Source organism: Biomphalaria glabrata, chromosome 4 (genome assembly GCF_947242115.1).
Source record: "Biomphalaria glabrata chromosome 4, xgBioGlab47.1, whole genome shotgun sequence".
NCBI classification, from domain to species: Eukaryota; Metazoa; Mollusca; class Gastropoda; family Planorbidae; genus Biomphalaria; species Biomphalaria glabrata.
Window position 1 is genome coordinate 17,354,774 of NC_074714.1, and position 27,742 is coordinate 17,382,515.

General features: G+C 33.8%; 2 protein-coding genes across 2 annotated transcripts in view; one reads left to right on the forward strand and one right to left on the reverse strand.

Moving 5' to 3' along the window:
• LOC129926023 (uncharacterized) overlaps positions 1–14,623 on the forward strand; it is a 37,750-nt gene extending 23,127 nt beyond the window's left edge. The window contains exon 4 of the mRNA XM_056027837.1: positions 14,556–14,623. Within this exon, the coding sequence (XP_055883812.1) occupies positions 14,556–14,598 (43 nt within the window). The 3' untranslated portion in view covers positions 14,599–14,623. The remainder of the gene's footprint in view (positions 1–14,555) is intronic.
• Positions 14,414–27,742, reverse strand: part of LOC106052985 (gamma-secretase-activating protein-like) — a 41,341-nt gene continuing 28,012 nt past the window's right edge. Inside the window, exons 22-30 of the mRNA XM_013208464.2 lie at positions 24,225–24,320; positions 23,672–23,763; positions 23,364–23,458; positions 22,202–22,250; positions 21,564–21,634; positions 21,022–21,089; positions 19,280–19,370; positions 16,744–16,857; positions 14,414–16,116 (exon numbers count right to left, since the gene is read on the reverse strand). Of these exons, the coding sequence (XP_013063918.2) occupies positions 16,007–16,116; positions 16,744–16,857; positions 19,280–19,370; positions 21,022–21,089; positions 21,564–21,634; positions 22,202–22,250; positions 23,364–23,458; positions 23,672–23,763; positions 24,225–24,320 (786 nt within the window). The 3' untranslated portion in view covers positions 14,414–16,006. The remainder of the gene's footprint in view (positions 16,117–16,743; positions 16,858–19,279; positions 19,371–21,021; positions 21,090–21,563; positions 21,635–22,201; positions 22,251–23,363; positions 23,459–23,671; positions 23,764–24,224; positions 24,321–27,742) is intronic.

The window sequence follows — 27,742 nt, forward strand, 5'->3', positions numbered from 1 at the left end:
CTTCCTACTTGATCGTCGATCGATTTCATCAGTATCGTGATGAAGTAGAATCTGTTCGGGACGAACAGATCTAAGAAGGGGGCAGTGTTACAAATGAACAGTGATAGGTAGAGGTCAACGTATGACCCCGGCGAGATGACACAGCAGCTAGTGTTCCCTGGAATCTACATGTACAAACAAAGACAAGATGTGACGTGTCCACACGTGTTGTTCCAGGGGACGAACAGATCTAAGTAGGGGGACAGTTACTAATGAACAGTGACAGATAAAGGTCATTACGTGTGACCCCGACTTGATGACACTGCAGCGAGTGTTTTCTGGAATCTACGTGTATAAATAAAGACAGGATGTGACGTTTCCTGACATGTTATTCCAGAGGATACTAGGAGTGTTTGTGCAACTTTGGAGAAGCGATTAGGGACTCTATATAAGCCAGAAAGTTAATGTGAAAGTCAGTCGTATGGAGTCGTGAGTGAGCCGTTACAGTCGATACAGACGATGTAAGACGTGTGCGGCCCTAGTGGAAGAGAAATGTGTACGACTCGATGCAAGTTAACTAGGGTAGAGTGAACTGAAAGTTTAGTCGTCAAGTTCTTTGCTGTGTTTTTATTTGTGTGCCAACTAATACATCTAGCCAGAAGATTCAGAAATACGTAACAATATATAGGACTATCATCATCAGATATTAGAACCAAGTGGTCTGAGTGTCATTAGGCTGGTTGCTTAGCTTTTGGTCCGGTGCTGCACTGGTGAGACTGGTGTGGCTGATACTGATGCTGTCTGCTGGTGGGCTGGCGTAGTGGATCCAGGCTCCGTGTGCAGTCCAACTTGTATGGTTGCAGAGCTAAGCTGCGTCTACCAATCAGATAAGCCAGTGACGAGTCTGTGGCTAGCGTTGTTACTTGGACTCTTGAAGGATGAGTAGGACTGATGTCTGCAGATCTGGTGCCAGCAAATCTGTTATCAGCCTTAGGTTGCTAAGATTTCAGGCGGATGTTGCCTATAGATAAAAGCTGTAACGATATGATGTATGCGTTGGTTTAGCCATAATGATAACACTGGGAGGTAGATGCCTTTCCGTGAAGGACATCTTCAGACTGATGTGGAGAAACTATAATCTAGTTTCATAAATATCAAAGGGAACTAACAAATGAATATAGTGTCCCATCAAGGGGGATAACAATAATAATGGGGACTCCCATAAAGGGAAATAACAAACAGTAACAAGTGATATATGATAAGTAATATAAGTGACGCTAACCAATCACGGTGAATAGCAAGTACATACATCACTAAGATAAATGAGATGAAAGGGGAAGAAGAGATCAACGTTTGATACTCGCCCATGTTCCCACATAAGTAAATATAGAGCACAAGTAGATACATACTCAGTAATAAGACATGTTTACAGAAATGCTTTGATAACTCCCTGCCAAGGAATTAATCATTGATAATTTATCAAAAGCTCGTGCCGAGCGCTAATACATCAGAGTTAAATTAATAATAGTTAAAGAGCTAAATACATCTGGTAAGAATTGTTAATAAACTCTAGTCCAGCTGGTTTGAACATTTAGCCACAAAAGTCATGATATAAAATATAAGTACACAGTAATCTACTTACATTATCCATGATAAGAATGCACAAATAGGTACACAAATAATGTAGTAATAAATGCACAAATATATATATACATTACTAAGTAAAATGGTTCTCAAGCACTTTACAAAGTTACATACCACCAATCCAAAGTGAAATAAGGGAATGAAAATAGTCTAGAGCTCAAGCAAGAGTTAGATGTGCTCCCTGTGGGCTCTCCAGCGTGAATGAGATCGGACGATGAAGTTTGTCCATATACACGTGGATAGAAGGGGGGGGGGTGAGTGGCGGGAGATAAGTGCAAAGGTGGTCTAGACTATCTGGCGTCTTTGACAAAAAGATCCTCGCTTGACCGTGACGGCGTTTCCGGGAGATAGACATTGCGCGAAGGCGCGAGTTGAAAGTCCAGGAAATCAGCCCAGGTGGTCAGGTGGATTATGAAGGGGAGATTATCAGAGCTCGGCACATCAAGGAGATTATACCTTGATAAAGGCTAGTGCCAGACGAACAGCGTTGCCCGAGGCGTTGAGTTGAATGGGCACTTTGAAGTGACCAGCCGCTCCCGGGAGGGGGGGGGGTCAACGGATGTTTGCCACGATAGATGGAGGGAGTGTACTTTTGTCAAGAGTCTAGTGTGACACGTGTCAAGGTGGGGATAGTCAAATGTGCCATCGCTGCCATAGGGGGTGGGGTTGGATTGAAGGGGTGGTGGTTGTGTTTTTAGCGCTTAAACGCTAAATTAGAGCAATTGATGATTAATAGAGAGTAAATAAATTAATTAAATGCTTAGACCTGAGTGATATCTTGAGTGAGCTAAAACTGTTCGTCACACAGATGTGAGCGTGATAAAACATAGCCAAGGCCTTTTCGCTAACATTAAACGAGGACAGTTTTCTTAGTAATCGTAATCTTTGCTGCCCTTTTTTGCTGATATAATCAGTATTTGCAGTAAAATTTAGTTTATTGTCTAGGATAGTACCAAGGTATTTAAAGGTTTGCACAATTTCAATAGTCTCTCCAGCTACAGAAACAATATTATTTTCCTTCTTGTCCCTACGAAAATCGATTATCATTTCTTTGTTTTTTTTTACATTTAATAATAAAAAATTATCTTTACAGTAATTTTCAATGTGTTCCATTTCTTTGAAATACTTATTTACGTCTGAGCTCTCTGAGAGCGGGGCAAGAAGAGCCGCATCATCAGCGAATTTTGTGAAGGAGCAACAAGAACTATTAGATTGAAAATCATTGGTGTACAAAATGAACCACAATGGCGATGTCACAGCCCCCTGGGGCGCCCCTGTGTTAACTATGCGTTCATTAGATATCGCTTGCATAATTAATTTTATAAACTAAACGGTTTGCTTTTAGAAAACCAAAAGTAGCCGTTGCACCTAAACTTTTCAAGCCGCATCGCATGGTGAAATAATATTTTTCCTTTCTCTTCTAGTTTTCGTGATCTGAGTGTGATAGACGGACAGACGGACATTTTGCACAAACCTAAGAGCTGCTTTCCCCCTTACGGGGGCCGCTAACAAAACGTTTGTAGCATATATAAAAAATTCTCTCAACACAAATAGTAACGGAATCCACATTGAGGCGTTTGGAATTGATACTGTATCTCTACCCTCTAGACATGCTATTGATCGATTCAAAAAGAAAAACTTTGTGGAGTGGACAGCTTTAAAAGAGATGTCGCGAGAGGAGGCAATTACAATGATACAGTCAGGTGAAAAATTTGGCATTTGAAAGGCTGACTATCGGCGGATCCTCATATTGGTACGAGCAAGCGTTTTCTTGCATGAATATAATTAAAAGTAAAGTAAGAAGCCAACTAACAAAAGAAAATGTAGAGTCCTCTTCGGAACTAAAAACAAGCTATGAGCCGAATGTATCCAAACTTTCTAAAATCATGCAAAGTCATACTTACTACTGAATTTGTTTTCTCAATTGTTTGTTATTGAAGTACAAGTTAGAGTTGTTTGTACATGTTTAATTTAATAAAAATAAACTTTATAGAATCGTAAATGCTGCTAGTAAAATCATTGGCAAAAAACAAACCCCATTGGGGCAGATGTTTGAGACAAACATCTATAAAAAAAAAAGCTATCAAGATCCTAGAAATAAAGAATCACCCTTTGTGTCAGGATTTTGTGATTTTACCATCACAAAAGAGATACAAGATACCGATAGCAAAGACAAACAGACACAAACACTCTTTTGTTCCCCTGGCAATCAAATCATTAAATAAGAACAATCTGGTATAAACTTTGTCACATGTAAATTATGAGTGAGTCTGGTGTGAATGTACACTTTGGTTTCTTATAGTTATAATGTTTTTTGTTTGGTGTAATGCACAAATTGTAAGACAAATTTCCTTACGGATAATAAAGATTATTATTATGTTAGAAATGAACGAGTAGTCATTCTCTGGCGCTGCCAGGGTCGAGTTTCGCTAAAGAGAAACAAAATTCATCGTAGTCCCTTTAACAGTTTCCACTGAGGAATTTTCTGGTGATGTGGCAGGTCTGCAGCAGTACCGCCCTCTGACAGGCAACGAAGATGTTCCTAGGAATGTTAAGGGCCTTGAAGGTGTCTGTGAGGTCAGTTGTTGTTATCCCCTCGGTTGATATAACAATGGGGTATATTGTTATTTTGGACAATTTCCATAGACGCTTAATCTCCAAGCCTAGGTTCCCATATTTTCTTTGTTTTTCTATCTCAGTTTTTCTTAAATTATGAGACAGTGGTACGCGATATCGATAATGATAGCGTTTTTTTCTTTTTTATCGATGAACAGCAGATCCGGGCGATTGAAATCTACCGTTTTGTCGGTCAGAATAGGCCTATCCCAGTACAGCAGATATTCAGTAGACTCGAGAACCTCTTGCGGAGAGTATTTATAATAAGGGGGAGTGTCCTTATCGATCAATTTGTACGTCAAAGCCAGGTGTTGGTGTATTAACTTTGCAACTTGGTTATGGCGACCTAGGTAGGCTGATTCTGATAGGGCTGGACATCCTGCCATAATGTGTTCAATCGACTCGCCCACATTTCCACATTTTCGGCATTTGTCGACAACATTGAGTTTCAGGATATGCTTCTCGTAATTTTTTGTCCTGATTACTCTGTCCTGTATTGCTGTAACAAAGCCTTCTGTTTCAGGGTAGAGATGACCTGCTTTGAGCCATGTTAAGGAAGCAGCCTTGTCGATGTTGTCCCCATGTAATGAAGCCGGAAATTTTCTGTGGAGTGTTTTTTCTTCCCATTGGCGAATCTCATGCCCTACGTCGTCCAAACCGATATTGACATCAGCATTGTGTAGGTTCAGAGGGGTTGCATCGGAGTCGTATTTCCGTAGGAAGGAAACTAATTTGTTGCTGGAGGCGAGCAGTTTTGATCGTATTTTTAAAACTTGCATCTTACACAATTTGAAGATGTTCTGCAATCCACGACCCCCATCCTTCCTGGGCAGGTATAACCTTATGGTGGAGGACTTGGGGTGTAGGCATCGAAACTTGGTTAGTTATTATTATTATTATTATTATTATTATTATTATTATATATATATATATATATATATATATATATATATATATATATATATATATATATATATATATATAGAGAGAGAGAGAGAGAGAGAGAGAGAAAGAGAGAGAGAGAGAGAGTTTTTTCTTATGAATAAAAAGATTCTTATTTTATTGTTTGGAAGAAACGTAGAAATTTTCAAAATTGTAATTTTTGGCTCTTCCGACTCAAAAATGTTGCCGACCCCTGGTCTAGAATTAGATCACAGACCTATAGATAGTAGGCCTATATCTTTATGTCTGCGAGCCTATCTTACTGTTGCTATTTGTTTTTCATAGTCAAGATTTTGAAACAACAAAAAAAAACAAACATTCGTACTTACTACCTTACTGTTCTTATTTGTTTTATAACCTCAATACAATCAAACTAGATCAATTTACCTTTCTGATCCATTTCCAAACATGTAGATTTTCCTACAAGGCGGAAAGACTATAAATACAACTAGTTTTTAGTGTATCTTCTGTACCAAAGAATAGTGTGTGTGTGTTGTTCAGTTGTTTTTCAAAAAAGTATTTCATGATTTTCGAGCAATTTTAGTACCGCATAATCAAATGTTCTAAGCTCTTCAGACGTACTGAGCACTTCAATATAAAGGAAGTATTGGATTTTCACTATATGACTAAAAACTAATTTAAAAATGAATACAGGAGAGTTGATACAAACATCGTCAGCTACGCAATGAGATACTAATTAAAATTGTAGCTACTTAGTTGACAACAGTGAAGCTCAAATTAGCGTCCTTGACATTGTTTAGTTTATTGTGAAAATCAAATAATTCAAACGTCTTAATACATGTTACATCAACATTCATTAACCTCTGCCCTAACTTGCTGGTATGGTAATACTTCACAATATTCGAGCTACCATCTCTCGAAGAACTTTCTCTAGAAAGATGCCTTTCCAAAATTTTAAATTCTTAACGACAATCTGCACTCTTTAAATCAAAGTTACATCAGATCTGGACGAAGTGGTCGTCTCCTCCCTATTAAGGTTAGAACAGCAATATTTTAAAACTCCTTTATGTTTCTTAGTCATCATCATAAAGTACACAGAAGCCTGATACTAAAAGCGCTGGTTATGTGTGTATGCTTCATATGTGAATGTTGTTCGTATTTTGATCCATACCAGTGATTCCCAAAGTGGTCTATGTCGCAACTATTGAATTAGTTGTACAGTAAAAATGCTCTATATTTAATAGCGCCGATTTCATCAATAGGCGATGACGTCATTTGCGCTATTTTCTTTTTCTTGTGTAGGGTAGTAGATGATCTCCCCTTCTTGCTTCGTCATAATTTCTTATGACATAAAATGATTACGTAGATTCGTCGTAGATCGTTTGGTTCATTCTCTCCATCTTGTGCTGTAGAGCCAAATTGTATTTTGTGAGCTCTTGATTTCTCCTTGTGTCTTCGGTACTGGATAGCCTTAGCGTTGGTTGATATTCTTAAAGGATTATATTGACCCCTGTTTAGGGTGAGTTTTATTTTCACATTGTATAGTTATTACTATTTGGATTCGAACGTATTTGTATTTTTTATAATTAGATTAGAAGAATCTGTTCTTTATCTTTCTATAGCAGTGATGCCCAAAATATGGCCCGCGGGCCAAATCCGGCCCGCGACGTGGTTCCATCTGGTCCGCCAAAACGTTGACATAAAGTGGAGAATCGGATTGGTGCCATGACCTTTAACGTTTATGCGTTCATGAACAAGGACTCTGAATGTAGAATCTACCAGGAAAAGTGGGCGGATCTTTACTTTTTTGTGGAACATGATAATAAGCCAACATCTTTTGTTTTATGAAGAAAGTTTAAAAAAACGACGGCATTATAAAATAAATATGGCGACACCCTTAGTTTGAACCAGGAATAAAAAAAATTGATTCACTACAACTATACATCGGAGGATCGATGGGAATATTCACCAAAAAAGACAAGAAAATGAATCGGGTTTAAAGGTACCTAAACTGTTGCTAACATTTTAAGTAGAGAAATTAAGTTATTTTCTGACGCGTAAAAAAATAATAAATATCACATGAAAGTAGTGGTAAATCGTTTGTGTAGCTTTTCGGTGATGTGGCCCGCGAGACGAGTGTTGGAAATTACAATGGCCCGCAGGTCGAATTAGGTTGGGCATTACTGTTCTATAGGGTCTCAGTATCAGTCTCAGGTTTCAGTATTGAGATCTCAGCTTTAGATTGCAGGACTGAGGTTTTCATCTCAGTTAGTCTGTCTGACGCTTCAAGTTTGTTTTTATGAGCTGAGGTTCCAGATTCCAGAATGTGGGTTGCTGTGTTCACACCTGGTGATACAGTTTGAAGTTGTGAGCTTTTGGTGATACTTTGAACTCTGATGTTAATTGTTGGTGAGCAGTATCTTGGATAAAAGATAGACATCTATATGGACTTGTCATGAAGTTCATGTCTTGAAAGATTGTTTGAACATTCTTATTGAACCTTATAAGTTAAGGTGAATATGTTTGTTTTATAAATACTATTTAAATATTACAAGTATTGATTTTTGCACATCATATTATATGTAGTTATATTGTGCTTATCATTATCATTGATCAGATGTCATTGTCATTGTAAATATATCATTAGATTAAATTCATAATTTTTATTTAAATCATCATACACATCGTTTATTAGTTTATGCACAATTGGGTGTGTATGGTGTGACTGTCGGGCTGAACTTGGGCGGCGTGGGCCTAAAATATTACAGGTTACAAAATAAACATATTATACATACATTTGTACTTCAATTTACTTTTAATACCTGGACAGTCTATACAGACCCCCAGGGGTCTACGAAGACTTCCAAGGGGTCTACAAAAGTAAAAAATATAATTGGGGGTCTATGAGATGACTACGGGGTCTACGAAAATAGATTTCATTTAAGTAGGTTGTGAATTTAATTTTTACATCTGATTAATACATTAATATATGATTTGTACCTTAACTAATCATTTAAATATTTATCCTGCTATTCAAACAAAAAAATTTTTGTATAAAATTGTAATACTTTTTTTTAAATACTTTAATTTATTCAACATGTAACTAATGTTTAACAAAAAGAAATATAATATAAGGTTTTGCACATTACCTCCTCAGTGAAACCACTTAGTTACACATCTGTACATGGCTAAGGGGACTAGTTCAATATAAGTCAACTGATCGGCTCCAGCTTGTGATTGTCTTTTTTTTTAGCGGCCCCCGAAAGGGGAAAAGATGCTATTAGTTTTATGTGAAATGTCGGTCCGTCCGTCCCGTTTAGATTTCGTAAACTAGAAAAGATAGTGAAAATCCGACATCATAATATTTTAGTCCATTTAAAGTTCTGTTGCAACGGCTACTTTTTTCTTTTCTAAAAGCGAAAAATCTATTTTTTTAAAATCACTTATGCAAGCAGTTTTTTCATAAAAATACAACCACTTTTACAACTATTCACTATTAATAGTAACAAACACTGAAGGTTCTTTAGTAGGGGGGACAATGGTGTACACTATTTCTAACACATTTATACAAATGGTTTTTTATTTATTTATTTTTTTGTCCCAAAAAATATTTTTTTACATTTGTATTGTTAAGTTAAGTAAGTCCTGTCAACTAAATACTACATATACACGAAAAAAATGTTTACTTTTTTTTAAAGAGAAAAAATCTATGTAGCGTGTATACAAGTTAGACATAATTTAAAACGACAATTAATAAGTAATTTTTTCATATTGTCGCATGAATTGCACAGAGACACACATATCAATATTTTTAAATTTTCTTTTTAAGTGTTCAATATTTAGTTAGTAATTCTTTTGTTTGTATATTTTTTTATTATGCTTTAATGATAGTAATCCAAGAAACAAAACTTTTCATTATAAATCAAATAATTCTGGCTAATCATTATAGTGGATGTTAGATCATTAGATCTTTGTAGTTTGTATGTTGAGATTTTCAGATGTGAACGTTATCACAGATGTGTGTAGTTGATTGTATTTATTGTCTCACTCCATTTTGTGTTGGGTTGCATCATAATGAGTTTGGAAATACAACAGGCTGAATGAATGATACAAAACTTCAGTGTGCAATTAACTATATAATAGATTAAACCTTAGTACTTGAAACATTGTTTACAAGAATATCTTATCTTCTTATATAATACAGACGTTACTTCAAAAAAGAAGATGATTACGTCCTACGCGTCATGCATTTAGTCATGCATATTAACCAATGACTTAAATTCTGCCAAGTCACTGGTTTTCCTGGCTAGCTCAGGCAACCCATTCCATGCTCTAATAGCACTAGGGAAGAAGGAGTATTTGTACAAATTTGTCCTAGCATATGGGACGAGGAATGTGCCTTTATCTTTGTGTCTTTCAGAGTATTTTATTAAATTTTGTTTTTGTATTTGAAGATTATGGTTCAGTGTTTTATGTATTATTGCTACTTTACTTTTGAGCCTTCTGTCCTGAAGGCTTTCTAAATTTAGTGATTTTACTAAAGGTGTTACTCTAGTCAAATGTGAATATTCGTTTGTTATGAATCGCACTGCTCTATTTTGTGTCTGTTCTAGTTTCTTAATGTTTTCTTGAGTTGAGGGGTCCCAAACAGAGGATGCATATTCTATTATTGGCCTAACCAAGGTTAAATAACATTTTAGTTATATGTTCTTATTTGATTTATAGAAATTTCTTTTAATAAATCCTAATGCTTTGTTTGATTTTTTTGTAGTTTCATCAATATGTGGATTCCATGACAGTTTTTCATTTATTATAACACCTAGGTATTTTGCGTTTTTAGTCTGTGTTACTGGTTTGCCATGAATAAGATAAGTGGAATTAATTTGTTTTAGTTTTTTTGTTACTCTTAACAACTGACATTTTTCTGGGTGGAAAGACATGCTCCAATTTGATTCCCATTTCTGTAATTCATCTAATTCTCTTTGTAAAATATCTGTGTCTTGTGTTGTTTTTATTGTTCTATATATTATGCAATCGTCTGCAAATAATCTGACTTTTGTTCCTGAAGTAATGCAATTTGGTAAATCATTTATGTAAATTAAAAATAGTAGTGGACCCAAGACTGTTCCTTGAGGTACACCTGAGTTTACTGTTATCGGTGTTGATTTAGAGCCATTTATTATTACAGTTTGTTCTCTCCCTATCAGAAAGTCTTTAATCCACTGATGCAGTGGACCATTAATGCCGAAATATTTTAATTTTTTAAGCAAACTATGGTGGTGAACTTTGTCAAAAGCCTTAGAAAAATCTAGTAAGATAGCATCTATTTGTTCACTATTATCTAAACCTTTTGAAAAATCATCAATTAGTCCTATTAGTTGTGTTTCACATGATCTATATTTCCTAAAGCCATGTTGGTATGGTGTGAGGAAATTATGTTTGTCTAAGTGGTTTATGATGTTGCTACATATTATGTGTTCTAGGATTTTACATGTGATGCTGGTAAGTGATACTGGTCTGTAGTTTCCTGGGTCAGATTTTTCTCCTTTTTTAAATAGGGGGGTGACATTAGCTTCTTTCCAGTCCTTTGGTACTCTGCCCTGGTTAAGTGAAGCCTGAAAGAGTATTTTGAACACTGGGGCTAGCTCATTACTTAGTTCTTTGAGTAATCTAGCTGGAATACCATCAGGTCCAGAAGCTTTATTTGGTTTGGTGTTGGCTAATAGTTTTTGAATTCCATTTTCTTGTACTACTATATCTTCTATGTTGTCTACTTGGTTCAAATTCAGTAATATGTCTTTGTCTCCTGGGGCTGAGAATGCTGATGCAAAGTATTTGTTTAGAATGTTTGCTTTAGTTTCATTATCATTATGTATTATGTTATGTTCATCTTTTAATGGCGCTACGCCTGTTGTTTCCATTTTCTTAGACTTAATGTATGACCATAGGTTTTTGTTGTTGTCTTTAGATATTACATTGTTTATGTATTCACTCTGCAGCTGTCTGCTTACTTTTTGGGTTAAGTGTTTGATTTTTATATACTTTTTGTAAACTCTTTCTGCATTAGTTTCTTTAAATTTTCTATATAGGTTTTCCTTCTGTTTACAAAGCTTCTTTAGTCTATTATTAAACCAGCATTTATTTATTTTGTTTGATGTGTATTTAGTTGGTATTTGATTTTCTATAATGCTTTTAAGATGGTTTTTAATGAAATTCCAGAGGTCATCGACTGGTTGGTTAATGTCTTTTTCTAATAAGAATGTTTGTTGAAAGTTTAATGCAGCTTGGTGTAGTTGTGTTAGGTTACATTTATTCCAGAGTAAGATTTTTCTTTTGGGTTTTATATTGGCTACTGCTTTTATCTGACTGTGTATTTTTATGATCTCATGGTCTGATAGACCAGGGATAATATCATAATCAACTACTAATCCAGGTCTGTTGGTTAAGAAGAGATCTAATGTGTTGTTTAATCTAGTTGGCTTTTTAATGATTTGATCTAAACTTAGGTTGTGTAAAGTTTCTATGAAAAGCTCATTTATGTCCTTAAGGTTTTGGTGTTTATCTATGGTTAGTGTTTTCCAATTTATATCAGGTAGGTTGAAATCACCCATAATCCAAAAAACTGCATTTTTATTTGTCTCTTTAAGTGTCGTAATCTGATTACATAGTTCCTGCATGTATTCTAAACTAGAATTTGGTGGTCTGTAAATGCTGCCTATTATTAGGGATGTTGAGGTGGTATTAATTTTACAAAATGTTGATTCTATATTTTTTGAGATAGGTAAGGTAATTTCTTCTGCTATAAGAGTGTTTTTTATTGCTAAAAGAACTCCTCCATGATTATCAGCCCTATCTTTTCTAAAAATTTCATAATTACTATTGAAAATTTCTGCATTATAAATTTCAGGATGTAGCCAAGTTTCTGTGCCTGCAATTATGTCTGGTTTCTCACATTCTAATAAAATTTCTAAATCTGCTGTTTATAGAGTGTAATAAACTGACTTCCTTTTGCTGATATTATATTATTTAGTTTTTGTTTTTACCCTTTCTACCATGTCTAGAAATGAGTCAGAATTATTGACCTAAGTTATGTGTAACCAATCCGAGACATTTGACCTGATAACACCCGAGCTGTTTGCATTTTCTAGAAAAAAACAACACATTTCATGAGAATGTTTTTTTTTTAAATAGCTACACTTCAGAGGATGATTCATAGATTTTGTTTAACATTGTGGACTGATTTTAGTTGTATGCAGTAAGAGTTTTATTGATCATTATTATATATTTTTTGACAAAGATCTTTCCACCTACATTTGATAACATTATTTCTAGTCTGTTAAAGGAAGGGCATTATTACTTCCTATATATGTAAATTTGAAGAAATATTATTCCTATCAGTGATCTAATCAGTCTTTCATTTTTCTTGCAGCTTTTGACCCGAAACATTATTTGATGTAAGGATATAATAAAATTTTGACAAAAAAAATTTTCTTTTTAGAGGAATTAGAGAGTGACCATTAACAAAACAATTAGATATTCATTATAAGAAATCAGGCCAGGTTCACATTTAACTTCACATTCACCTATCCTTTGGTTTGCTGGACCGCGGGGGCACCACACAAGATCTGTCAACCTTCTTTCTCCATTCTTCTCTGTCATTTGCCTTTGATCGAATTTGATTCTGATCTTTCTGAAAATATTGATACCTGCCTTTTTACCTGCCTGGGTGGACTACTTCCGGGGCCGATTTTGAGTTTGTGTTTCCACACAAACTGTCTTTGTAACTTGTTTTTAAATATGTTTCAGATGTTTCTTTTTCAGAAAGGAAAATTATTACATCCTGTCAAAAAACTCCTGCTGGATGGAGGGGGGGGCGCTGGGTTTAAATGTGAGGGATCATCGAGACATGAAATGTTTAAATAACAAGAACTATAGCCCCCCCCCATCTGTGCTACTGAACAACTGGACAGAAGGGTAGTCCACAGCTGACCTTCCAAAACTCAAAACAATCCGGAAAGAAAACAGCATCAGCTTCGACACTAGAATCAGACTGATGCGCTCCTTGGTCAAGTCCACATTCTAATCAACTTGCGAATCTTGAAAGCTGACTGCAGAATTAGAGAGGAGAACAGTATCAATGGAACAGAGATGCTGAAGAACAATCCTAGTTACTACGCACACATATCGCATCACAAACAAAGAGATTAGAAACAAGATCATGACAGAACTTGCGCCTCACGATGACGTGCTAACCACTGTCAGAAAATGTATGTTCTATCACAATGCCATCAGAGCTCGCCAAGTCCTTCCTTCGGGAAACAGTAGGCTACCAGGAAAAAGAAGAAGAGGCAGATCGAGACAAAAAAAAAGCGATGGGAAGACAACATTAAAGAATGGACGGGGCTATTATTGAAAGAGATTCTATCCACTGCAAAGGAGAGTGCAATGCTTTAATAGTTGGGAGCTGAGAGCAGCTCAAACCTATAGGCCTACGCTGCCAACACGGTCAGTAAGCGATGGCTTATGAAGGATTTTGACCAGGCTCGGCTGCCCACCTACGTTCCTATCCATTCTCAAACTTTATGCGAGACAAAAAAAAAACAAAAAACACACACACACAGATATCTTATTGTTCCGTTTTTAAACTAAGGGTATTTAACAGATCTTTTAATGAAAACATGTTAAAATTTGGCTACCCCTACTGACAGTAAGATTGGGTTTTTAACTGTTGGAACTAGAGCTCTAGTGATTTAAAATACAATTGTAGTGATAAAACAAAATTAAAAAGTCACTAAATTAGGTTTTTACTTCGTTACATGATTTAATATAGACCTATATAAGTAGATTCCAATAGATTATTTTATTGTACACATGGCTCTGAATCAATTTTTTAGAATCAGTAGCTTCGACTGAGAGTTAATAGCTTAAAGTAATTCAGTATTTCGCTGTTGCAAAAGAAAAAACAGAATCAAAATTTTATTCTTACACTACATAGTCATACAAGATTAAGAACAATATAAAATAATGACTATGTGAACCCAGTTGAAACCTGCCTATTTTTCCACAGCTCATGCAGACAAAGCTGTTGTCCACTGATTAGTGGCGGTCTGTTTAAGTTTTGATAGGTCTATCAAGTTCTGGTCATTGCTTTACTTGAACATGAGTATGACATTCTTGCTGAGCTATATGATCTCTTTCCTCTTTATAGCACAACTAGAGGTGAGCAGACTACAAGCTGAAATTCATAAATAATGACAAACACACACACACGTTGGGTTCACAATATAACAAGTTCTGTTCTCTTCTACTATTTGATAACATTATGAATAAACAGACAAAATTACTTTGAAAAAAGCACATGGCTTACATTGTAAAGTTTATAACAACATCAAACTTTATTTTTCTCTCCACAGATTAAGTCTTCAAAATCTGAGCCGAAATGGAATAATGAAATAAAGTAACAGAAAAACAAACAACATAACTGGCTTCTTTTTTTTTTTTTTTTCCAAGCCAATCATGGTATAGCCTAAAGAAATGTGCCAAAATTCCATTGAAACAAAAGACTAATTAAAATTTTTAAAAAATATCTCACTAGGAAAAAAAAATTATAATTAAAAAGACATTAGGTAGAAATATAATATATAGTCCCTTCCCTAATTTTAGTTGAAAATTTAATACTCAGGAGTGGTGTGAGCTGAGCAGGTGAAGATATATTTGTAAGCCTTTACTAAACAAAACTCAATGCAACTGTATTTAAAAAAACACACACTAGGGCAACATGAAGAACATTAATGTGTTTACAGTTAGACATCAAAGAAGAAGTTTGATCAGTACTGGAGTTGGAGCAATAGAGTTGTATGGCTAGGACAAAAGTTTCCTTTTTGCTTTGTGCCTCAAAACATATGGAGATAGGTTTGGGAAGCACATTTTCCCTTATTCACAACCTTGTGTTTCAGTAATGATAAGCAACCAACTGGCTCCTATTCAATTATTTACAACACTATAGTATAAAAGTGTATGGCCTTGTGTACAAAGAAGTTATAATTAAAATGAAACAAGAAGAAAGTATTCTAACATACATTTCAATAATCTGATTGTGTTAAGCAAAATATTGGATTAAAAAAAAAGTTTGAGAAGAACATATGATTAAAACAGACATCTTTGATTCTTTTAATAAATCCCAACTTTAACAAAAATTCTACAATACCAGGGCTTTGCAACTGTTCAGGGCAGCAATGATATTAGCCAACATGTTTATATAACAGAAAATAAAAACAGAGAAAATAGTGTCCCTACTTGGCTAACTTATGAAGGTGTCACCGTTTCTCATTTTAAACAGGACTGCCAACACTAGGGTTAATATATTTATAACCCAGCGTTGGATGTTAGATCACAAGGTCTGAAAGAAGTACTTTTCTTTTTTTAACTGTACTGGATGTTAAAAGAAAGTTGAAAAATGGATCTTGTAATAGCACCACAATTATTCTTATATATCTTGTGTTTAAAGTAAAAAAACAACCAGACAAAATAATTATGTACAATTAATCTCATTAGTTAGTGAAATAAAAAATAATATCACACAGCCAACATTATTTGAATGCAGTTTCAAAAAAAAAATGAATAAATAAATTTATAAAAAAAAAGATAAAACATAAATTATGACAAGCATAATAAATAGTGCCAAATTCATGACTCAACAAACAACTGCTCAAAATACAATAATCAATCTTTTTGAAGTAATCAAGATATTAAATGGTTTCTTTGAGAATATTTTTGTAAAATATTTGAATGCTATAAATTAATACAAACTAATGTGACTGAAAAACAAAATCAACATCCTTTAAAATCTATAAAACACAACTTTCTAAAAACTGACCAATGACAGGTCCACATTTGTTTTTGTCCGTGTGTGATGCAGAGCCACAGACTCAACAAGTTGAGGATCAAATGGAATCGGCCTGTTGGATTGAATATCTGAAAAAAGAAAAGGAGGCATGCGGTGTTAGGCCATATTGGTGACAGCTGGTTCTTTAGTAAGATACACACAGGACAGGCCTTATTCTTGATGGATTTTTCATACTATTCTATACTAAAGAGTCATACGTGATACAAAAAAACTGGGAGAATAATCTCTTTGCTTAAATAAAAGCTTGATTAACAACACCAGTAGTCTGAATTGTTTCTTGACTAACAAAAAATGCGCATTATTTTCTTCAAATTATTCTTCTTTTAGATTAAAACTTTTTAGATTAGTTTGTTATTTTAGCTCTCGTACTTGTTTGTAATGTTATCACAGTGCCTTGAGCCTATAAATTAAATTATTATTATTATTATCTATGTACTTTCCCAAGCTACGCCTATATCTTTCCAATCTCCTTCAAATGGTCCAAATTTTAAGCCTACACAAAGTCTTTTCTAAAATTTTTTACTTGCAGGACAGAAATTTTCATCTAATGATTAAACCAACTAATTCTTCTATGTAGAAAGATTCAATAAAATTAGATTAACATTCAAGCTGCATGCTTCAATGTTAATTGGAAAACTTTTCGGACTATCCGTATATCTCTATGCTGAGAACAGGTATAGCATTATTAAACTTACTGGATGCTGCCAACTCCAGGTGTTTCAAGAATGTAGACAAGGGAGGAAATGTTGAGGTTATGGCAGAGGGAGGTAATCTATGCTGACTTGGATTCTCTTTAAGAACATTAGGAGCTAAACAAATAAAAAAAAAAGATGCATCAATTTGAAATTGCTAAATTTAAGTGTTCACTGGTTATGACAGCTTTAAAGAACTCCATTTTAACAACAACTTAACCCTCCCTTGGGGGTACCATGAAAAGTCATGTGTTTGGTATCATGAGCTATATAATCAGTATAACAGCAATTTATTATAATAATATGTTGTCCTTGACATTTGTTATGAACATGCATTATAACATCTGAATAATTATTGCACCATGTTCCATGGACAAATTTTAGGTTATTTCAACATGCTTTAGGCCAAATGTTATTGTTTTTTTGCACACAAACTGATTGCACTCATTACAGACTAGTTTGATTTTCTTGTCACATGATCTGGGACACATAGAATATCTCTTGCATTATCCTGAATGAGGCTGTGTGGTGCTTGCTGTTGGTGTCGGAGTAAATAAGGGAAAAAATTCCTTCATCACATTGAAGGTACTATGGGGTCAATATGACCCCAAGCAAAAATAAACCTAAATAATAAATAAACAGTAATACTTTGAAATTATCCAGCTTTTTTAATGTACTTAAAAAAAAAAAGGCGAGGTCACTATCATGATAGTTTAAAAAATAAAATTGGTACAAAGGGGGCTGGAGTCACAATGACCCCATGGTACCAGAGCAGGGTTAGAATACATACAACAGGATAAAAGAAAGTAAAAAGGAAATGAAATGACAAGGTGTTGATGGGAAAGTATACTACACTATGTGACACTATTCAGATGGTGACACAAAATGAAAGTATACTACACTATGTGACACTATTCAGATGATGACACAAAATGAAAAACAACGAAAGTAATATAAACAAAATTATATAACAAATAAATATTAAGTGAGTGAGTGTTTTATTTAGAGTTGACAGTAGCTGAATACCTGCATATTTAATACATTGCTTAATTTAGGACTAATATATTTAGCTGCATTTTGAACTAATATGCAAAATATAACACCATCTTTTAATAGCTGCAGTAAAACAATAAACCTTATTTGGCAGAATGTTGAGGCAGACTGTATTGTACTCAACACTGCTTTAACTCATGCAAAGAGTTTTGTCCTACAGTCTATTGTAATGCACACAAAGCTTAATTATTTTAGCTAATTAATCAATTAAGTTCATACACTTGGTGTTTGAGAACACTAATTTGCTAACAAAGAAGTTGCATGAACAAGATATTTGCTTCATCAAGAACAGAATTTTTTTTCCCCAACATGTGGACTGCATTGAATACTCTCATACTTCTTGATTTACTACAGTATAAGTTTTAGTTTATCATCTTTCTTTATAGCTCCTGTAAAACAATAAGCCTTGTGTGGAGCCATATTAAAACAGACAGTTTAGTTTTCAACACTTTCAACACGCTTTGACTCATGCCAAAGACATAAAAAAAACCTCAATCCAATTATCACTTGCCAGTAAGCCCACTTTATTGCTTTTAATAACAAATATTTAAAAATATTTGGACATCAGGTCTCATACTTAATAGTAGGACATGTAAAGAAAGAGGAAAATAAGAGTGGGGCAAATGGTCAGATTAGGAAAGGAGACGACACAATAAGTTGACCTTACTAGTTGAAACAAAACCTGGTGATGCTGCAGGACATTTGAATAAAACAAATAAAATGCAAAAAATCTGTTTGTCAAATATCTCACATAGCAAGTGACCAAGTACATAAGCATTTTCATTTTTTAAAATTACTTCTTTAAAAATACCGGTATTTACATTTGATTTGTAAGTTTTGGAGATTCCTTCATGTATACAAGAGATGGAACTGGGCAGGGTTGGAACCAAAGGACAGTCCAGAGCGCATACTAAAGAAAATGTTTCCAAAGTTACTTCTTTAATGTATTTATATTTGATTTGTAAGTTGTTGGACATTCCTTCATGTATACAAGAGATGGAACTGGGCAGGTTTGGAACCAAAGGACAGTCCAGAGCGGACACTAAAGAAAATGTTTCCAAAGTTACTTCTTTAATGTATTTATATTTGATTTGTAAATTGTTGGACATGCCTTCAGAAATGAAAACTATTACATCCTAGCCTAGATCTCCTTGAAGACAACAGGAGATTGCTGCATGAAGAGGTTGAAACCTGAGACAACAGTCCATAGGACATACCACTCGACTAAGGGCCATCTTTATCCCATATAAGATCTAGAAAATTAATTGAAACAGAAACAAAAATAACAATAACATAGACCCTTTACACTCAGGTACCAGAAAAATGGGAATGATATCCTAATACTGTGATGAAAAAAAAATCCCTTCTCTCAATTAAAGATTAATCTCTTGACAGTATGCAAGCAATTACAGTAAATTTTATACTCGTATTTCTAATTATTGATAATATACACAAAAATACAATGAAATCATAAGACTGAAGCTACCTCTTAAAAGAATCTGGGAAACTTGGTTTCTAGCCCTGCGCTCCTTAGACATAGGATGATCCCATCTTTCAAAGCATTCATCAGCAAATGGCTACAGAAGAGAAATATTTTTTAGCATATATCAGACTGGCAAATAAATATAAAAAAAACACCATGTCAGTTTTGAATGGACGGCAACAAACTCTTTAATGCTATTGGACCAAGAAACACTTGCTTTACAAAAGCAGTTATAATAATAAAATAAGAATAATGTATTTCTTTTTTTACAGAGCTTATATCAACTCACTCTGACTGTCTGTCTATCTGTCTGTTTGTCTTGTAAAAAGGGTGTATATGTTATTTCTCCCACACCCATTCTCTGATAAGTTGAAACTTTGCACAATTATTCATGGACATAGACAAAACATCAATCAATTAAAAAAAGGAACCAATTAGACAATTAATTACTGGAATTAATTATTTTGTTTAATAGCAACAAGGAAAACTAATACTTCAGTATTCACATATATGGCTAAATTTGTTGGGTTTAGTCACCGTCAAATAATTGTTAATGCTATTACTTCCTCACACATTCTCCAATCAGCTTGATACTTTAAACAATTATTTATTGTACCTAACAAAACATGAATCAATTAACAAAAATACTCAACTAGTTAATTATTTTGTTAAATACTGAACAAGGGAAATAGCTTGAACATTATTAGTAGACATAGTTTTAAGGTCAAAGTTCTTCCCCTTTAGATAAGCTTTGTTTTTTTTTTTAAAAGAATTTTTTTAGATTTTGCTTGTTTACAAAGCTTATATCAACTCATTCTGTCACTCTGTCTGTCTGGTAAAAAGTTTGAACATGTTTTTTCCCCATTTCTCATTCTCTGATCAAGTTAAAACTTTGCACAATTCATTGAACCTGACAAGACATGAATCAATTAGGAAAAATTAAAATTAAACAATTAGTTAATTAAGTAATGGTGATTAATCATTTGTTTGATTTTGAAATAAGGGGAATAAATGCTACTTAATGAGAGTTGTGGATATATATATATATATATATTTATTTACCTTATTATGTTTTGCACATTTTTTCAATTAATAACTTTTTTGTTATTATTATAAGACAAAAGTACCATAAACAAAGGATGGACTGTTACATTTTTAGAATAATAAAAATTCATGTGGTCTAGTGCCTGTCAAATGCTAGCAGCTAGATTTGCTCTAAAAAATTAAGTATAATAATTTATTGAATATAAAACAAATGATCTATAAAATTACTTGAATCTTTTAAACAGATGAAATATAATTGTTATAAAATTAGGTTCTGAATTATATTCACTGTTACAGCATGCTTCTTGAATTTTTGTTTTCAAGCAGAGTCGCTGATTAAATCAATTTGATTTTCATAGTCTTGTTGAAATATGGATTCAAAATGGTCCAAGAAGTTTTTGAAAATTTAGCAGAAGATTTGCTTTTATGTTAGGTGTTCTATAAATATTTTTGCCACTTTTCTTGAAAATTCTAATCAATTAAATCTTTATGAAACAGAAAAGCAATTAAAATTTTATATTCAATTTATAAAATCCAAAATAGTATTTTTTTTAAATCAAAAAATGACATTGTATCTGTAACACTGTAAAACTTTTTCCTTGTAATGAATAAATTTACTTGAATGCAATTGGTAAAAATACTTGCCAGATAAGCAAGTTTTAAGAACCATAAAGGATTTGTTAAATAATAAGAGGGCCTACCTGTGGCAACCTTGATATAATCTGATATTTGATTAAAGGAATCTCAGCATCAGCATCATCTGGCAAGTCTAAAAATAGAAAACCAAAAATGTAAATTGCTTATTCCAACCAAAATAAAAAACTTATTAAATATTCTCAGAAGCTTTTTAAATTTTTATTTGCTTATTCAATTTTTAAAAAATTTTCTGATGATATGACAAGATCTGCATCACATAAATGGTACAGGTGGGTGAGAAGTAAAGTGCTTGGCTTCTAAGCAGAGAGGTCTAGGGTTCGAAGACAGGGATTTTGAATTTCAGAATTTTTAGGATGCCCTTAAGTCCATCCAACTGTAAAGGGTAACCAAGTTAGGAAAAGTTAAGGCTGTGTGTTGGTGTGCTAACCATCGGTCATCGAAACAGATGAGCTGTACATTATCTGCCCTATAGACTGCAAGGTCTAAAAGGGGAACTTACAACACATATAAAGAGCACTACTAAAGACAACAGTTATAAATAAAATCTTATAGCAATATAGATGAGTGGACAGATGTAAACATTTACCTTTGAGAACCTGCAGAATGAAATCAGGAGTCAGTATCAAAATATGATTGTCCACATATTGAAAGAACAAGCTGCAATACAAGTTTAAGAAAGAAAAAAAAGCCAATATAGTAACAAATCTTGTAATAATTACAGAATTATCCTGTCTGTTAATAGTCTTTATTGAAATAATTAAATTATGTGGATGATTCATACCAATCCAGCACATGATGCCATTTTTATCATTTAATTGCAATTAAAAAAAACATTTCATTTTTTCTAGGTAACCCATTCAGTTTATAATCATAATCTTAAGGGTATGTTGCCTCTAAAAACAGTTTAGATGATTTTGAGCTACAAAAATCAGAATAAAAAGAAATGACACAAAAATTCCTTTATTTGTAAATCAACTGGAATCTCAACCAAACATAATACACTGGCTGAAAAAAAGCATTGTTTGTAGCCAAAAGAGTGGATATCTTCCAAAGCAAATCTAGAGAAATATATATTGTTATGAGTTTCTAAGTATAGATTTTATTTCAATACAGGTACATTGTAATATTATATTGTTCTTTTGTGCGACTGAATGACTAACAGGTTGTAATTGTTGAAATCTGAAAAAAAAAAAGCAAATAGTGAAATTCAACTGGTCCACTTACTGTATATCCAGACATTTGAATCCCAGAGCAGTCAAAAAACTTGAGAAACCTTGATAAAGGGTTTAAGATTTCTAAGTGAATGTATGCAAATAAAGTGTAGACAATGTAATATTTATTTTACATCCTAAGATATCAGTATCTTTTTAAGTGGGTATATACCTTTTGTTCAAAATATTTATATTTTGACAAAGATGAGGTTTTTTTTTTTTTTAAATAAAAGTATCCATATAAATACTATTTTAAAAAAAATGTATGTTAAAAAAGTTTAAACAAAGTTTTTAAACAAAAATAAAAATTTCATAATTCAATTCATTTCTTAAAGTATGCTAAAGAAATGTTTTTTCTAAATGTTTTCTAGAACACTTGAGACTTTGGGTTCTTTTTGTCATTCTGAGACCATATGCAAGTATTTATCAATGAACACACCTTTGTTTCTATGCACAAATAGACCTTTATATATTTTTCTTTTGGAACATACATTTAAAAATAGTTACGTAAGCAAAGCATATTAAAAATGTTTCATAAATTATCTGTAACACATTTAGTATGGGATGTGATGGTTGAGTGGTAAAGCACTTGGCTTTTGAACTTTGAAGTCTCAAGTTTGAATCCAGGTGAATAGTGAGATTTTGAACTTCTTGATTTTAACACATGACACTCTCATTAACCGTCAGCCATAGAAACAGATGAGCTTTACATTATCTGGCTCCATTAATCACAATTGTGAAAGGGATACATTACTTTCTTTATTTATAACATATTTAGTTATCTTGTAGAGGTTAAAAGAGTAGATATCTTTCAAAACTATAAAAAAATTAAATAATCTATTAAAAAAAGGTGTGCACACTGATTAACATCTATTAGCCTAATAAAAAGAGAAGTTGAGTTAACTGAATAGAAATACTTTGTCCTTGTTTATATTAAAAAATAACAGATAGATATTTTAAACCTTTGCTAAGATAGAGATGAATGCTGTGAATTAATTGTTTGATCAGGTATTTATATACATTAGCCATTTATTGAAAAAAGTTTTTAGAATACTATAATTTTGCATTGGCTTAGTATAGATATTGAAAATCACATTATTCCCACTGAGCTGCAAATTTCATTTTGCCTTCCCTGCCATACGTAATGGATTCATTTATTATTTAATTTCCTATACCAGCAGGAAATGGATATCCAAGGTCACTGACAGTCAAATAAAATCTTTCAAACAGTTGAAACAGTTCATACTCATCATTAGTCCCTGGTGACTGTCTGTGGAGAAAATATATGCTGTTATTTTTGTTAAATTTATTTTAAACTTAACTGCGATGTATATTGAATATACATAGAGAACGATGAGAATTATTCTGATAAAAATGAGTCTAACAAAATCACAGGTAAGATGGTACTAACATATAATATTTTCTTTTTTAGTATATTCATATTTTGTCATCAATGTTGAACAACTATCAAAATTTAACTTACAGATTTGGCAGAAGGGAATCATCTAACTGCTGGGACAGTTCACTGCCTCGCAGGCTCCAAATTAAATGGCATAACTGTCTAGCAACTTTAGCCTGCGACAATGAAAACAATCTTAATACTTCTCACATAGCTGCTTTAGTAAAATAAAATGAGAAGATAAACAAGTTTTACTAAAAATGGTGAACTCATCATTGCTGGAAATTAAATACTTTTAAAAATATTTTAGTTCTAAAACGTATAAAAAAAATAGTGGGAAACAGTCAAGAGATAGATTTTCATTCCTTAAATGATGTTTAAATATTAAAGATAAGTGTACTAGAGATAATCCATGACCATGACCTCAAGTGGAAGGGAAAAAAAATCCACTTATTGATTCTACAATTGAAATATTTAAAATAATCCAATAGAACTATGACTGAGTGTTGTCTAAGGTAGGCAGCTCAATAATCAGACTGCATCACCATAAATCAATACTTGTTCTTACTAATAGATCTTTCTTACTTTACAGAAAGCAATCAGTGACATAGATCAAATGACTAAGTTGGAAACTTACTTGACAGTACAAATATTCTTTTGCCACATTTCTGGCCTTTGAATGTGATTCTTTGGGTAGATGTTTGAGCAAGTGATTGTGTAGGAGTTCTTCAGTCTAAGAAAAGAGCAAAAAATGAGCTCTATCTAGAGTATTTAGTGCAGTGCAGTAACAGAGACTAAACCAGGGAGCCTAAGTATTTGCTCAAGGGTGCTCTCACGTGTACACTTTAGTTTTTAAAATGAAAAAATGGTCAATTCTATATAGAAAACACTGATATCTACCAACAATAAAAACAAATCCTGATGCTTTATTAATAAAATATATTTTCTGATATTAATTATTTAGTCTGAATTCTATTTCTGATAAAAAGCTTCTTACAGACCTGCCTACCAAAAAAAGTCTAAATGCGTAACGCTGATGGTCAAAATGCGTATTTTGGCACCAGAATGCATAACACTTACGCGATCCACTACTTTGTCATATATATATATATATATATTTATTTATTTATATATATATATATATATAATATTAGATCTATATATCATGATAAGATCTATAATCTAAATTTAGATCAATAGAGATGATATCTAGACTAGATCTGGATCTATGTCTATGTCTATATTCTATATAATAACGTACATTTCAAAAGACAGGTCTGACGATACATCGACAAATATACATACGAGAAAAAAACAAGGTTAACCGTATGATTAGAGACGCAAAAGCTAGTCATATTCGACAAAAAATCGAAAATTCTGATTCTTCAAAGGAGCTATTCAGGATCACCGCTGAAATGTTAGGGGGATCAAATAACGAACGTTTGCCGTCATCTATCCCATTATCTGAACTTCCTGATTCCTTCAATAGATTCTTCATTGGGAAGATTGAGCAGATTAGAAATGACATGCCATCCCTCTCATCACAGCTTGACCACTCTCCAATTTTTCAAAATACTCCTTTTTGCGAGTTTCAGCGTGTATCTGAAGATTATGTCAAAAGTACTATTTTGAAGATGCCAAATAAGTCATGTGACCTTGATCCCATTCCAACCTCCTTGCTCCTTGAATGTTTAGATGAGCTTGTACCTACAATTACCAACATTGTGAACTCTTCACTGACTTCAGGCATTGTACCACAGCAATTTAAGCATGCACTTGTCAGGCCCTTATTAAAGAAATCCAGTCTTGACCCGGAATGTCTAAAAAACTATCGCCCGGTTTCAAATCTTCCCTTCCTGTCAAAGCTTCTGGAGCGCATCGTGTTAGTGCAAATTCTTTCTCATCTTGAACAGTACTGTCTTTTGGAAGAATTTCAATCTGCATATAGGAAGTGCCGTAGCACAGAGACAGCAGTGGTCAGGGTACTAAACGACTTACTTCACAATTCCGACAAAGGCCACATATCAATTCTTTCTATGCTGGACTTGTCCGCAGCCTTTGATACGCTAGACCATGAAATTATGATGGCCAGATTCTCTGCAACTTTTGGTTTAGCAGGAGTCGTCCTAAAGTGGCTTAGATCCTACCTGACGGAACGCACCCAAAGTGTCGTTGTTAGCGGGACGGAATCAACAAGCTTACTTTTGAAGTACGGAGTACCCCAAGGATCAGTTCTAGGCCCAGTACTGTTCACTATGTACACATATCCACTCAGCGGTGTCATACGGCCAACCGGCATCTTATACCATTTCTTTGCCGATGACTCACAGTTATACGATTCATCAGTACCCTCAGAGGTGTCGCATCTGGCAGAGAAAATCAGTAGTACCGTTGCAAGGGTGAGCGATTGGATGGTTGAAAATAAACTCAAGATGAACTAAGACAAGACAGAAATAATTAAGATTGGCACTAGGAACAATGTCTCAAAAGTTGAAAGCACAGATTCTCTCTTTATCACGAACTGCCATGTTCCTTTTGTCCATGTAGTGCGGAATCTTGGAGTTTTCTTCGACTCAACACTATCTTTCGACCCACACATAAATCAGCTCTGCAAAGGTCTTTATCTGCAGCTGCGCAGATTAGGCCAGATCCGACCATATTTAACAACGGAGTCAACAAAAACGCTAGCTGTGGCATTCATACTCTCCCGCCTTGACTACTGCAACGCCGTGCTAGCAGGTATACCTGATGACAAAATAGCCAAGCTGCAATGTATACAGAACAACGCCGCTCGAATAGTCCTTAAAAAAACTAGACAAGATTCTGCTACTACGCTCTTGCGCACGCTCCATTGGCTTCCCGTGAAAGCGAGAATCGATTACAAGGTCGCCACACTTTGTCATCAGTGTATATATAACAATGAGATGCCCTTGTACCTTAGCGAACTGATTACTCCATATGTCCCCCAGAGAACCCTGCGCTCAATGGACTCAACGCTTTTAGTAGTGCCACGTTTCTCCCTCAAAAGCTACGGTCTGCGTGCTTTTTCAGTTCACGGACCAAAGGTTTGGAACTCACTCCCCATTGATCTCAGACAGACAACATGCTATACCACTTTTAAGAAGAACATTAAGACCTACTTGTTTAAAACTTTTTTAGATTAACTGTTATTTTAGCAGTCGTGTTTATGTTTGTAATGTTGTTACAGCGCCTTGAGCCTACATTTTGTTTGTTAACAGTGCTTTATAAATAAAATTATTATTATTATTATAATGAATATAATCTACTCTAGATCTGGGCTCAAGAGTGTTACCGATGCCGTGGATCCGCTACAAATGTAGGTCTGCTCCAAACTTTCATAGGCCTACCTTCATCCTTGATCTTATCTTATCTTATATAATACAGACGTTACTTCAAAAAAGAAGATGATTACGCTCAGGCAACCCATTCCATGCTCTAATAGCACTAGGGAAGAAGGAGTATTTGTACAAATTTGTCCTCCTAGCATATGGGACGAGGAATGTGCCTTTATCTTTGTGTCTTTCAGAGTATTTTATTAAATTTTGTTTTTGTATTTGAAGATTATGGTTCAGTGTTTTATGTATAATTGCTACTTTACTTTTGAGTCTTCTGTCCTGAAGGCTTTCTAAATTTAGTGATTTTACTAAAGGTGATGTGAATATTCTTTTGTTATAAATCTCACTGCTTTATTTTGTGTCTGTTCCAGTTTCTTAATGTTTTCTTGAGTTGAGGGGTCCCAAACGGAGGATGCATATTCTATTATTGGCCTAACCTAGGTTAAATAGCATTTTAGTTTTATTTTCTTATTTGATTTATAGAAATTTCTTTTAATAAACCCTAATGCTTTGTTGGATTTTTTTATAGTTTCATCAATATGTGGATTCCATGACAGTTTTTCATTTATTATAACACCTAGGTATTTTGCGTTTTTAGTCTGTGTTACTGGTTTGCCATGAATAAGATATGTGGAATTAATTTGTTTTAGTTTTTTTCTTACTCTTAACAATTGACATTTTTCTGGGTGGAAAGACATGCTCCAATTAGATTCCCATTTCTGTAATTCATCTAATTCTCTTTGTAAAATATCTGTGTCTTGTGTTGTTTTTATTGTTCTATATATTATGCAAATAATCT